The 13,645-nt window shown below is 35.5% G+C and overlaps 2 protein-coding genes across 2 annotated transcripts; both read left to right on the top strand.

The window, feature by feature from the left end:
- Positions 1 to 3,654: 3,654 nt before the first annotated feature.
- On the top strand, positions 3,655 to 4,536 carry LOC110415687 (norbelladine synthase-like). Its single transcript, XM_021427381.1, has 2 exons — positions 3,655 to 3,914; positions 4,072 to 4,536. The coding sequence occupies exons 1-2, from the start codon at positions 3,731 to 3,733 to the stop codon at positions 4,365 to 4,367; spliced, it is 480 nt and encodes a 159-aa protein (XP_021283056.1). The 5' UTR covers positions 3,655 to 3,730; the 3' UTR covers positions 4,368 to 4,536.
- Positions 4,537 to 10,500: 5,964 nt separating this feature from the next.
- Positions 10,501 to 13,597, top strand: LOC110415243 (G-type lectin S-receptor-like serine/threonine-protein kinase At1g11300). The gene is made up of 7 exons (XM_021426832.2): positions 10,501 to 11,821; positions 11,971 to 12,078; positions 12,169 to 12,338; positions 12,402 to 12,612; positions 12,718 to 12,955; positions 13,043 to 13,193; positions 13,281 to 13,597. Exons 1-7 carry the CDS (start codon positions 10,528 to 10,530, stop codon positions 13,578 to 13,580), a joined length of 2,472 nt encoding a protein of 823 aa, XP_021282507.2. The 5' UTR covers positions 10,501 to 10,527; the 3' UTR covers positions 13,581 to 13,597.
- The last annotated feature ends 48 nt before the right edge of the window (positions 13,598 to 13,645 follow it).

Genomic DNA, 13,645 nt, shown 5'->3' on the forward strand with positions numbered 1-13,645 from the left:
GAAAGTGTCTCAGATTCACTATTTATTTCTTCTCTCAGGTTTTTAGCAGGGATTACCTCATCTGGAGTCGGGCTTAGAGGTTTCGTTTCAATTCAGTCAGTTTCCTAGTTTAGGTTCATATCCCGTTCTTCCATTAGACCACAAACTTGGGTAGTAGGAAACTATTCTTCAGCACCTCCACTTGAGTCTCTAAAGACTGATGTCTTCTCAGTGCTGCCATTACACGCCAAAACTTCCTAGCTTGAGAGTTCCAATTGAGAGAGGCATGCACTATAGTGTTCTTCACTTGGAGCTATGGTCTTCATTTCTAGGCAAAAGAGATTGACAGCATCAATCAAACTTGGAACCTTGAGTGGTAAATCCAATGAGTTTTCCTGAATTGGGCTTGAAGGCGCAGTTGACTCACTGAATAAATTAAGCCCGATTTGGAATACTGGGTTACCTTCAGGAGTGTGGTTTGCGCTCGAGACATGGCATGGAGTTGGTGGGCTCATATTTACAGCAAAGCTAGGTTTGTGTTTGTCAATCCTTGGTCCAACATCACTAAGAGCTCCTTTGTTCCAATTACTCCGCGCGTCCAAGGTTACCAAATCAAAATTCAAATTTTCATACGGAAATGACCTTGTTGCCCAGTCCATCGGGGGCTTCACAATGGCTGTCCTTTCCTTAACGATGATCATATCAACGAGAGGTTTTTTGGAACAGTTTTCAGCGACTTCAACCGAAACTTTATTTTTATCAGTAGCTTGCGCATCCACACCAAGTTTCAACACAATTTTGCTACCATTTATAGCCACCTCCTTCCATTCTAGTATGATCGCCTCATTCTTTTCCATGATAAGAGCTGTAGCATGATCTAATCTCTCCAGATTGGTGGTGGCACTACCGACTTTTATTACTCGTCTCCACAAACTGTCGATTTTCCTGAAAATAGATTCACACCAAAAATGAAGAGGTAAGTTTTCGATCTTGATCCAAAATGACCTCATACCTCTTACCTCAAGCGCAGAGTATAAGACAATGGAAGTGAACCATAGTTTAAAGAGGTTTGGATAATCAGATAAGATGATACTTCATTTCAACCTTGTCCCCAAAAATAACAATCGTTCTTAGGTAGCCATATGACCTGATTGTCACCGGAATACCTTGTTGGCATAGTTGCGACTGAATTAATTTGAAAGGGAATTCCTCTTTCAAATTTGCAATAACACATTTCTGGACTCATTCAATTTCATTCTCGGGGATGGGCAAAATGATATCAACCGGTTGAGGTGGAAGCTTGCCTGAGGCAACTCCTTTTGGCTTGGAATTTTGCAGTTGTCTATTCCCCGATCCACTGATTAAAGCTTCCTTATATGTTCGGTTTGGCTGAGCCACAGTGCCAATAGGAGCTTGGTTAGCTGATACCCAAGCTTCCTTCGAAAGCTTTGTTGACTAAATGCTTCTTCCATCCAGGTTGATGCCATTTCCTTGCGCTATGGCTTTCCACATTTCTTTTGGATATCAATATCGAATGAAGGCAAAAGTGGGTCTGTTCGTGGAGGTGGCTGAACGAGGTTTCCAAATGTATGTATCAACAACGGTACCATATTCCTTGAATAAATCATTCAGCTATGTCCGTGTCACTTTGGTACTTACGTTTCCAGCATAAACTGAAAAGAGCCCATTCTTCCAACGATCAGAAGAGTCGTGAGAATCTTTGCATTGTCATCTTTAGTCCCTTTGTAGAAAAGTATTGTGCTAATAGCATTCCAACTTCTTCGTTTAGCTCCGATCATGTCCTAGAAAAATTTTCAAAGTTTACCTTCACCACCCTCCACTGTTAATCAGTTTGGCATTAGATCTCTTTATTAATGTTTCATGACATCTCCTTACAAAATTTTCAAAGTTTTCCTTCACCACCTCTCCTCCTAACTCCATGTTAAAAAAAGTTAGGTACATACATACATACATATGTTAAAAAAATTCATTATTTAATATATAATTTAAATAATGAAGCGCATATGAAATTATATAACTTTGATTTGTTATATTTAATAAATCAATAACATATATTTTTTAAAAAAATTAATAAAATATGGTGCAACTATTTTTTGTCAAATGGTGGGATACTTTTCATTAAGAAATAGTTAAAAAAAGAAAATGGTGATGATCGCCGCTTGAAATTGACAAAGGCAAGCTATTTAAATTTCTAATGAAAGGCCATTCCTTTGTATGTCTTTTTTTCCACAAATGCATCGGTCGGATTTGAGCAGCCTATGTAACCCAGGGTGTCCAAATACAGAATTCGAAAGTTTTCATCCTTTCATTGTTTATCAAAACAGACTTCCACATTTTCGTCAAAAATTTACAGTATTATTATATATGTTTCGGAATTTAGTCTATAAATAACATATTCATTCTTATTCACCGTCCAAAACCTTTTCAATGTAATTATATTGACTAGTGGTTCGAGACACTGATAATAAATAATATTTATAAAAATAATTTTTACATTTAATAATGTAATTAATCAAAAATATATTTGGAGATGATATCAAATCTCAACGATAAAATTTTTTTTAATATCTTTAGGTTTAAGTTTTAGATTAAACTCTTATTATGTATAAGTTTAATTTTCTCTCTGTTCATTAATTTGTTCTAAACCAAACCCTAACAATTAGTAAATTAGAAATGAAGTCCATTTTTAAAAAATTGAAATTAAAAAGGAAAAAGGCCCTGGCCCTATTTCTTGAATTAAGAAATTTCAAACTTACCGCATTAACAAATCTCATTTGAACGGGATAAGAATGATAATTTTTTTAATAATTTAACTTAAAATTAATTGATAAATGATGTAGAGATTCAATTTGAATAAAAAATCACATGAAATTTAATATTTAATTCAACACTTCCTCTCACGTGTAGACTCAACACTAACAATTGAAATATCAAGTGAACAACACGTAAAAAGGCGAAAATAACAAGAGCAAAATAAACTTGAACTCTAACTAAATTTTTAGAACGAGTATTCAACTTAAAACAATTTGATACGAGTAGGTAGAAATAATAAAATTACCATTTAATATGTGCTTTATATGTCAAGATAAGAAACCTAACTTGGGGCATGGACTTTGCACATAGTAATGACAAGCTTATCAAGGAGGGGCCAATGAACGAGCAGTTCCTACTCTAGTATTTATTATAAAATTTTAAGATAGAAGTTTAATTTAAAGTTAATTGATAATTAATCGATAAAAATTCTTGTTATATTTATGTGTTTAAAATATTTAAAATTCTCACTCCAAAAAAAAAAAAGAAAGTTAAAACGCAACAAATGTGAAAATTTTTAATTACAATTTTAATAATAAATTTGAATAGAATTATAGATTAGAACTCTTTTTCACCTTTATTAATCAAGATTACTTGCACCAAAATCTCAACTTATCGAAGAAAGAAAAAAAAATAAAGATTGCCTACGTGGAAGTCCCTTCTTGAAAGAGACAATCTAATGGTAGGAGTAGGGGCATCCGGATCTCTAGGGAAAAAGGATCTTTTCCGGCCAAACATAGTAGACTCTATCTAGAAACCTACAAACCAGGGGCCGGTGCAGTGCCTTGGTATATTTTTACGAATTGTCGTTGTTTTGGCACTTTTAAAGGCCACATTAGGCTGTATAAATATACCGGCAAGGGATGCGATATCCATAAACTTATAAGAAAATAATCAGAGAAACAAGCGCAGCATAAAAATGCACGGTCATCTCTCACAGGATACTCTGGTTGCTGTGCCGGCCGCTGTCATTTGGGATGTATACGGTAGTCTCGAGCTCGGAAGGCTTGTTAACAAACTACTAGGGGACGTTATTGGAATCGTAGAAGTGATTGAAGGTGATGGAGACGTTGGAACTCTTGTCAAGGTCACATTTCGGCCAGGTACTAGCTATATATTGTATTAGAATTATAGGATTTGATCTATGTGGATACTCTTTAATCATGAACTATACAAGGGGAAGTAATAATCTATGTTTTTGACTGGTCTATGGCTTGGATTTTTGGTAACTTATTTTTTCCCACTATAAATTCCTTGTAGGAAGCCCTGTAGATGGCTATATGATTGAAAAATTCACAAAAGTTGATGATGAAAATCGAGTTAAGGAAACTGAAATCGTTGAAGGAGGGTACAAAGCTCTTGGATTTGATCCTTTCCGAGTTCGCTTGGAGATTCTGGAGAAAGATTCCCGATCATCTATCATCAGGTCATCGATAGAGTATGAAGTAGATGACAAGCTTGCAGCAGTTGCTTCCCAAGTGAGTATTAAGCCGCTGGCAATGATAGCAGAAGCAATTGGGAAGCATCTCCTTGACAAGGAAACAGCTCAGCTGTAGGACTGTTTCCAACTACGTTTTTCAACCTGAAGAAATAAGGAATTAATAAGAAGTCCTGAATTAGTCCCAACTAATGAATATTGAAAGATGTTTGTTTTCTTGTTTCATCAAGATGTGCTTCATAGTATATCAATTAATGTACAATAAGATTTGCTGGATTATTGGTATTTGACCAAAGTTGCACGCTCATTTTTTGTTAACTTTGTGTAAAACTTAAGAAGATAAAAAGATCAAAGGACTCGATAATTGTTTCGAAAATCTTAAGTTCGTGGTCTCCAATACAAGATGAAGATGGCAGCTTTATGTTCTTTTTATCTCAAAGGCATTTAAGGGAACAAAACAGAAAAAGAATCTTGAAGCCATCAACCAATTTTTGAGAAAATGCTGGGAAAATGCAACATGTAAACTCCTGATCTTCACTTACATATGAATAGCCTCTTTTCCCCATAGTTTGCTTTTTGTTTTTTTTCTTTTTTTAATTCGTAATAAATTCATAACAGAGGAGAACTTATTCACCGCTAGACAAATCAAGATTTTGACCTGTTATTCTTTATTCAAGAATAACATTTCAAAATCCTCTCCAAAAGGATCATTTTACTTTCATACACAAAATACAGCTCCCAGTTGCTAAATGATCCCAAACCCAGAAAAATCAGTATGAACAAAACCTAGGCAACAGTTGATACATGAGTCTACTATTTAGGTTACTTACGCATTAAGTTAGGTTAGATTAAGTTATCTTTTACTTTACTTGTACTTAAAAAAAGTTTAAGTTAGATTATTTTCTTATATATTTATTTATTTAGAAATTATAATAATCCCACATAAGAAAAGTATATAAGAAAGTTTTTTTTTTAGGAATAGTTATATAAAACCTTTTTGGTTAATTATTAGACACATTCAAGTTGAAAATTAATAAAGAATATTTTCTTTAGTAAGTAGAAGTGCTTATTTTCTCTAAATTCTTTTTAGAAAAGTAAAAGATTTTAATATCTTTGGTTTGGCCAATCAAAATGGGATTTTGGCCATTATTCATCTTGGTGGGGTTTTCTAACCTTGCCAAGATTAGTGTTCACCTTAGTAAGGTTTCTAACCTCGCCATGATTGGTGTGTTTTATAATGTCTCGGTGTCTTCACAACTCCTTGGCATTAATTTGGTATTAGAATAAGAGGATCATTATTTGTTGCATAGTATGGGTTCCTGTCGAATATCAACTCCCCTTATTCAGCTAATTCTATTTCTTTTATTGTTTTATAGTTTTGTTATATTTTTTGTTATTCTACATCACCACATTGTCATCACTATACAACAAAATGCCACCAAGATGTCAAAATCATCAAAGAGATGCTCACGAGATCGAGGTAGAGGAATTATGTCTTTAAGTTCAAGAATTACAAGAACAACTCGTAAGACATGATGCTGCTCAAATTAATAATAATAGTTTCAATGATGAAGATGGACTTGTAAATCAAGTGGTAAGAGTTGGATTGGATGACCAGTTACTACACGTTCTTGATTTAAGTGGCGGAGAAGTCAAGATTGAAGCAGTTGATTTTTATGGGAAGTTATATGCGGAGGATTAATTGGATTGGGAGAAATTAAAACCAGTTTATGATGAATATGATGAGGAGATAGAGGAAATTGATGTTCATCATGCACAAAGTGAGTCCTTGGTGGTTCAAACGCAAGTTAGTGAGTTGTCGCAGAAAGGTCTAATGCATGAAAGTAAAAGTTTTTGTACTTGCTCAACTTTGTTAAAGAAAGATAGCTTATGGAGGGTATGTGTGGATAGTCATGCCATAAATAAAATCACAGTTACGTATCGTGTTTTTATTCCTCGATTAAATGAGATGCTTAATCAACTAGTCGGTTCCAATGTATTTTTAAATATCGATATGAATAGTGGATATCATCAAATTATAATGAGGAGTGGTGATAAATGGAAAACAACCTTCAAAACACCGGATGGATTATTTGAATGGTTGGTGATGTTATTTGTTTATCATATTCGAAAAATTCATGAAGAGGTAAAAGTTGCCTTAAAAGCCAGCAACGTAGTATTTTTGTTTGCTATCAATCAACATTGTCGTAAACAAGAATTTGAGGAAGATGATTAAGTACTTGTGCACTTGAGGTAAGAAACTTTTCTTAAGGGTACTTATCACAAGCTCAAGTCTAAAAAGTTTGGACCTTGCAAGGTGCTAAAGAAAATCAATTCAAACGCCTATTTAATTGAGCTGTCACCTAAGTTACAAATCAATTCTATTTTCAATGTTTCGGATTTATATCCATTTGATGGAATTGATGGGATTGCATCTATTATAGACGCTTAAGCTTAGCACCTTCTAATTGCTAAGACTGGAGTTATTGAAGAAGTGTTAGATGTGAAAGATGTTTGATATAGATAAAAAACCCTATGCAAGCCATTTTATTTTTCTCCAATTTGAGGAAAATGATACAAGAGTATATTATTTAGGTTATTTGTGCATTAAGTTAGGTTAGACTAAGTTATCTTTTACTTTACTTGTACTCAAAGGAAGTTTAGGTTAGGTTATTTCCTTATATATATATATTTATTTAGAAATTATAGTAATCTCACATAAGAAAAGTAAGAAAGCTTTCTTTTTAGGAATAGTTATATAAAGCCATCTTGGATTAATTGTTAGACACATTCAAGTTGAGAATTAATAAAAAATATTATTTTTAGTAAGTAAGAATGCTTATTTTCTCTAAGCTCTTTTCAGAAGAGTAAGAGATTTTAATATCTTTGGTTTGGTCAACCAAAATGAGATTTTGACTATTATTCACCTTAGTGGAGTTTTCTAATCTCGTTAAGATTAATGTTCACTTTAATTGGGTTTTTAACCTCACCACCATTAGTATCTTTACAACATTCTGATGTCAACAGCTCTAATAAGAACACTAGAAAGCCTCTGGAACCTCACAACTTAATTTAAACTCCTAACACAACCTATACAAAAGACAACACAATAAAAATCACAATCAAACCATAGCCTTTAGCTCCACACACATCAGCAAGACAATCCACAGACAACAACCATGATGGTTTGTTAGGCATTTTTCGAGATAATCCCTGGCAGGGTTAGAATAATGGAAGGTTAAGAGAAATTTGACTATAGATCAATATGCAGTTCACAAAATTTTGCCATAATCAAATTATTCTATTTTGAGATTTAACCTATGCCTATGATATGATCACCTTTCTTGAGAAAGTTCAAGGCCATGAGAGTCCTGCCAAGCTGGTGGTGGTGGGTAAACAACTAGAAGTGAGTTAACGAATGGATTAAGAAAGGTTGACTACACTAAACTTTTACTTGATGTAGTTATCATACAATGGTGTTCATGGATATTTTACTAAAAATGATTCATTCAGATAAAGCAAAGTTCCAACAACTTTGTAAAATTTAATACCATAATAAATCAAGAGTATGGAAACAAAAGTCAAGGAATACTTGTTCATGGCATTCTTTCAGTACATTCAACAGTTCAGCCTGTGTGCACGTCCTGCATGCTCATGCAAAACAAAGATTATGGGAATAATTAGATGCTCAACGTTATTGGTTCTTCTTCATCTGTCTTGTTATAGTTCAGAATTTGGCACTACCCTGGATACGATCATTTTTTTCTAAATCCATCAAGGATCTTGAAGCTATAACCTCCAGCAATGGTGTTTTCAGATTGGGATTCTTTAGCCTTATTAATTCTAGCAATCATTACTTGGGGTTGGGTACAATATTGGTTGTCTTGAAAATTCTATTATTTGGGTAGCCAATAAAGGCCAGCCTTTGAAAGATAACTCTGAAGTTGTCATGATATCCGAGGATGGCAATCTTGTTTTGAATGGTTAAAAAGAGATTCTTTGGTAGTCAAATGTAAAAAAATGGAGTAGCCAATGTAAGTGCTCAGGTTTTAGACTCCGGAAGCTTGTGTTGCAAGATAATAGCACTAATGGTGTAAGATTGTGGGAAAGTTTCCAACAACCTTATAATACATTTATGCCAACCGTGAGAATTAGAAATAATGTAAGAATTGGTGAGAAAGTGCAGTTGACATAGTGGAAAAGCTCTTTTAATCCATCTAATGGTAGTTTCTTTATTGGTATCAGCACTCTAAGCATTCCTTAAATCTTCATTTGGAACAATACCAGGCCATATTGGCGGAGTGGTCCTTGGAATGGTCAGATCTTTATTGGCATGCGAGTAAAACGTAATTTTTTCCTTTTTTTTTTTTGATGGAATTAATCTTGTGGATGACAAAAAAGGTAACTTTTATGTCATTTATGCTGCTACACAATGGGCTGTCTTGTCCTATTTTTTCCTGGACTCGCAAAGAAAACTCACAAGACGAGATTTGGATGAAGGGAAAGGGGATTGGAACATTTCGTGGTCTCTTCAAGAAACTGAATGCGACGTTTATGGCAAGTGTGGGGCATTTGGTGGTTGCAACTCTAACAAACCATCAATTTGTAGCTATTTAAAAGGGTTTGAGTCCGAGAACATAGAGGAATGGAACAGGGGAAATTATCCTAACGGATCTGTGAGGATTAAACTTGTGCAATGTGAAAGAATAAACATTGGCAATGAATCTGGCAGAGAAGATGGGTTTTTAAAGCTATAGAGAGCCAAATTTCGAGACTTTGTAGAGTGGTTAGCTACCCTAAAAGACAAATGCAAAGACCAATGTCTAAACAATTGTTCTTGTATTGCTTATACGTAAGATCCTGGTATTGGTTGTATGTCATGGAGCCAAAACTTAATTAACATACAAAAATTCTCTCTCGGGGGGATTGATCTTTACATTCGCCTAGCGCACTCAAAACTTTGTAAATTAGTTTATTTTGTGTAAAAAAATTTTACTATTTATTCAGTTATTTTCTTTTGTAGCTAAGGCTTTTATGTGCACATGTACACACATGGAATTTTTCAGTTAATAGACATAGAAGTTAAAATTTAGGTTTCTCTGTCATTCTGTTTGGGCTGCAAATAAAACAAAAGACATACAAAGGATTATCATAAACGGTGGTAATAGGACTTGTTGTCATTGCCATCTTTACATTTTTCTTATGGTGGTGGATGGACAAACATAGAGGTAATGTCCACTGTAATAATGGTTCAATACTTTGACTAGAGCATTTTGTTAAACTTTTTAATACTTTCTGTATCAGCTAAGAAAGACATAAGTGGAGAGCAACTGATGTTCAATACAGGGGAAGCACAACCAAAATTTTTAAGGGATGACATAGTTTGGGACAACATAAATGAAGATAAACCTATGCAGCTACCATTATTTAAAATTGAGGAGCTTGCAATTGCAACAAACAACTTCAATCTTTCAAATAAGCTAGGGCAGGGTGGCCTTGGAGCAGTGTACGGGGTGACCTTTCCTTGAAGATCCAATAAGAGAACAACTTTTGGAGTGGAAAAAGCGCTTTAATATTATTGACGGGGTTAGTCAAGGTCTCCGTTATCTTCACGCGGTTTCTACCTGACAAGTCGTAGCAGAAAACTATAGGTGTTCAAGGGAAGAAATTAGAAAAATAAAGCTTTTTTGGCTGTCAACCAATTTTGTGGAAATATAAAATGTTGACGAACACAACACCAGATGGCACCCCTGGTGTTGTCTTGCATATAGATAGGCTCTTTCCGAGAGCTTTCTTCCTGTGTTTTTTCAGCAGGCTGTTTCCAGGAATTCCTAGCAATGCCATCAATTTGGTCAAATCAAATTAAATAATTAATTTATCAAGATTTACTTTCAATCACTAAAGTGTGTATCATGTTCACTGAGAAAGTAGAAGTCCCTTAAATTCTTGACACGCCGGTGGGTGGGGAGTTGATCTATGGATTAAAACTAAAAAAGATTGACAAAACTAAGCTATTACGCAGTGTTTTTCTCATTTGACTACTCATTATTCAAAATGGAGTACCACGTATTTCCCTAACAACTTCTAATGTTTCATACCTTAAGTTCTGAATAAAAGATCAATGCAGACTATAGTCAAACCGAGTGAAGACAATTTGTGCATGGCATCCTTAATCGTCAAGAAAATCCAGCTACGACCTGGTACAAATCTCTACTCTGACAATTGTAACTTAATCTTCAAGAAAACAAAAACAGCATGTGTACAGGGCCAGCATTCTCATGAAAAACAGAGTTATGGGAATAATCAGTGGCTCAAGATTCGTAGTTCTTCTTCTCCTATCCTGTTATTGTATAAAATTTGGCACCGCTATGGACACTATCACATCGTCTAACTCAATCAAAGATCCTGAGGCTATAACCTCCAACAGCGGGGTATTCCGGTTTGGGTTCTTTAGCCCTGCAAATTCTACAGATCGCTATGTGGGGATATGGTACAATATTGGCATTCCTGAACAATCTGTTGTTTGGATAGCCAACAGGAACAAACCCCTCAAAGATGACTCTGGGGTTGTCATGATAGCAGAGGATGGCAATCTAGTGGTTTCAAATGGACAAAAGGAGATTCTTTGGTCATCCAATGTAAAAAGTCCAGCAACGAATACAAGTGCTCAGGTTTTAGACTCTGGAAACCTTGTGTTGCAGGGTATCACTGATGGAGCAAGCTTATGGGAGAGCTTTCAACAACCTTCTGATACCGTCATGCCAACCATGAAAATTAGTACTAATGTAAGAACAGGTGAGAAAGTGCGGTTGACGTCATGGAAAAGCTCTTCTGATCCATCTAATGGTAGTTTCTCTCTGGGTCTTGAACCCCTCAACATTCCTCAAGTCTTTATTTGGAACAATACCAGGCCGTATTGGCGGACTGGTCCATGGAATGGTCTCATCTTTACTGGCGTCGAACATATGTATTCATTTTACCTTGATGGATTTAATGTTGTGGATGACAAAGAAGGAAATTTTTACGTTATGTTTGGTTTAGTTGGCAAGTCTTATTTATCGTATATATACTTGAATTCACAAGGAAAACTAATACAACGAAACTGGGATGAAGGGAAGAGGGATTGGAACATTAGTTGGTCTGCTCTGGAAACAGAGTGTGATGTTTATGGCAAGTGTGGGGCATTTGGAAGCTGTGACTCTCAGAAACAACCAATTTGCAGCTGCTTAAGAGGGTTTGAGCCCAAGAATACAAAGGAATGGAATAGAGGAAATTGGGCTAGTGGATGTGTCAGGAGTAAACCTTTGCAGTGTGAGAGAGTAAACAATGGCAGCAAATCTAGCAACGATGGGTTTTTGACGCTAGAGATGATGAAAGTGCCAGACTTTGCAGAGAGGTCACCTACCCTGGAAGACAAATGCAAAGAACAATGCCTGAAGAATTGTTCATGTGTTGCTTATGCATATGATGCCGGTATTGGTTGTATGTCATGGAGTGAAAACTTAATTGACATGCAGAAATTGTCCACAGGAGGGCTAGATCTTTACGTTCGGATAGAGAATTCAGAACTTGGTAAATTCTTGTCTTTTCTATTTTACTATTGCTTGAGTTATCTGCTTTTTTTTGCTAAGGTACAACAGTTTTCTAGTCGACAGAATTTCTTGGTATTCAGTTGTGGCTAGATAAAAGAAACTTAATGAACCATTTCTCTCTATTTGCAGATACGAAGAAAGAAAGGCATATGATTATCATAATAACAGTAGTTATTGGTATTATCATCATTGCCATCTCCACATTTTTCTTATGGAGGCGGATGGCCAAACAAAGAGGTAGTGTTCACTGTACTAATTGTTTCCTGGTTTGAAACCGTCACATTGGGTTGTAGCCGTGAATACACTACTTACTGCTTTCTGTATCAGTGAACAAAGTAAAAAGTGAAGAAATGCTGCTATCCAATAAGGGGGATGACATAGATGAAGTTAAACTCCAGCGACTACCACTATTCAAATTTGAGGAACTTGCAACTGCGACGACCAACTTCAGCCTTTCAAACAAGCTAGGGCAGGGTGGTTTCGGTCCAGTGTACAAGGTAACCGTGGGTTTTGAGCAAATGAGTCACATTTGAACTTCACTGAGCTGATTTTCCTTTCAGGGAACATTAAAGGATGGGCAAGAAATAGCAGTGAAGAGACTGTCGACTGGTTCTGGACAGGGGTCAGAAGAATTCATGAATGAAGTGCTGGTGATATCTACACTCCAACATCGAAATCTTGTTAGACTCCTTGGCTGTTGTGTTGAAGGAGACGAAAGGATGTTGGTCTACGAGTACATGCCCAACCGAAGCTTAGATGCGTTTCTCTTCGGTTAGAACATGCAGCATGCCTTCTCTAAGTTTTCCTTTATAGTCATGCAATTTTCTTTCCATTTGTACATGTTAATGATTTCATCTGGTCTGTCTTTGCTTAAAGATCGGGCCAAACAAAAACTATTGGATTGGAAAAAACGCTTCAAAATTATTGAAGGAATTAGCCGAGGTCTCCTTTATCTACACAGAGATTCTAGATTACGGATTATTCACAGAGATTTAAAAGCAAGTAATATCTTACTAGACGAAGAAATGAATCCAAAAATCTCAGACTTTGGAATGGCTAGGATTTTTGGAGGCAATCAAAATCAAGCCAACACAAAAAGGGTAGCCGGAACATAGTAAGTAGACAATTCTTTCACAAACTAAGTCAGATTTCATCATTACTCTCTCTTCTAAGATATGGCTGTCTTGATATTAACATGCAGCGGCTACATGTCTCCCGAATACGCCATGGGAGGACATTTTTCAGAGAAATCCGATGTTTTTAGCTACGGTGTTCTATTACTGGAGATCATTAGTGGGAAAAGAAACACAAGTTTCTATAACCAAGAGCATTCCTTTAGCCTTTTGGGATTTGTAAGTTTACATGATCACTTCAATAATAATAGATTAAACTTTCAAAGAAAACAGTTTCATAAACAAGATAATATTTGCAATTTTCAGGCATGGCAGTTGTGGAATGAAGACGACATTATGGCATTACCGTATACAGATCAATGTCATTTTCAGGAAATAAAGAGATGTATGCATGTGGGATTGTTGTGCGTACAAGAATTTGCAAAAGATAGGCCGACTATATCTACTGTTATTTCAATGCTAAACAGCGAGATTGTAGATCTTCCTACTCCAAAACAACCAGCTTTCATTGAAAGAATGATTGCAGTAGATATAGAGTCCCCTCAAAACAATCAGAATAGATGCTCTATAAATGATGTGACTGTTACCAATGTCGAAGGCCGATGAAAAGCAAGTTCTGAAAATGTGTATATATTTTACATTCATGTTACATAGTTTATTTGATGATTGAC

The sequence above is a fragment of the Theobroma umbraticum genome, unplaced genomic scaffold (genome assembly GCF_002168275.2).
Source record: "Theobroma umbraticum cultivar Fairchild unplaced genomic scaffold, ASM216827v3 scaffold_147.0, whole genome shotgun sequence".
In the NCBI taxonomy this organism is placed as follows: domain Eukaryota; kingdom Viridiplantae; phylum Streptophyta; class Magnoliopsida; order Malvales; family Malvaceae; genus Theobroma; species Theobroma umbraticum.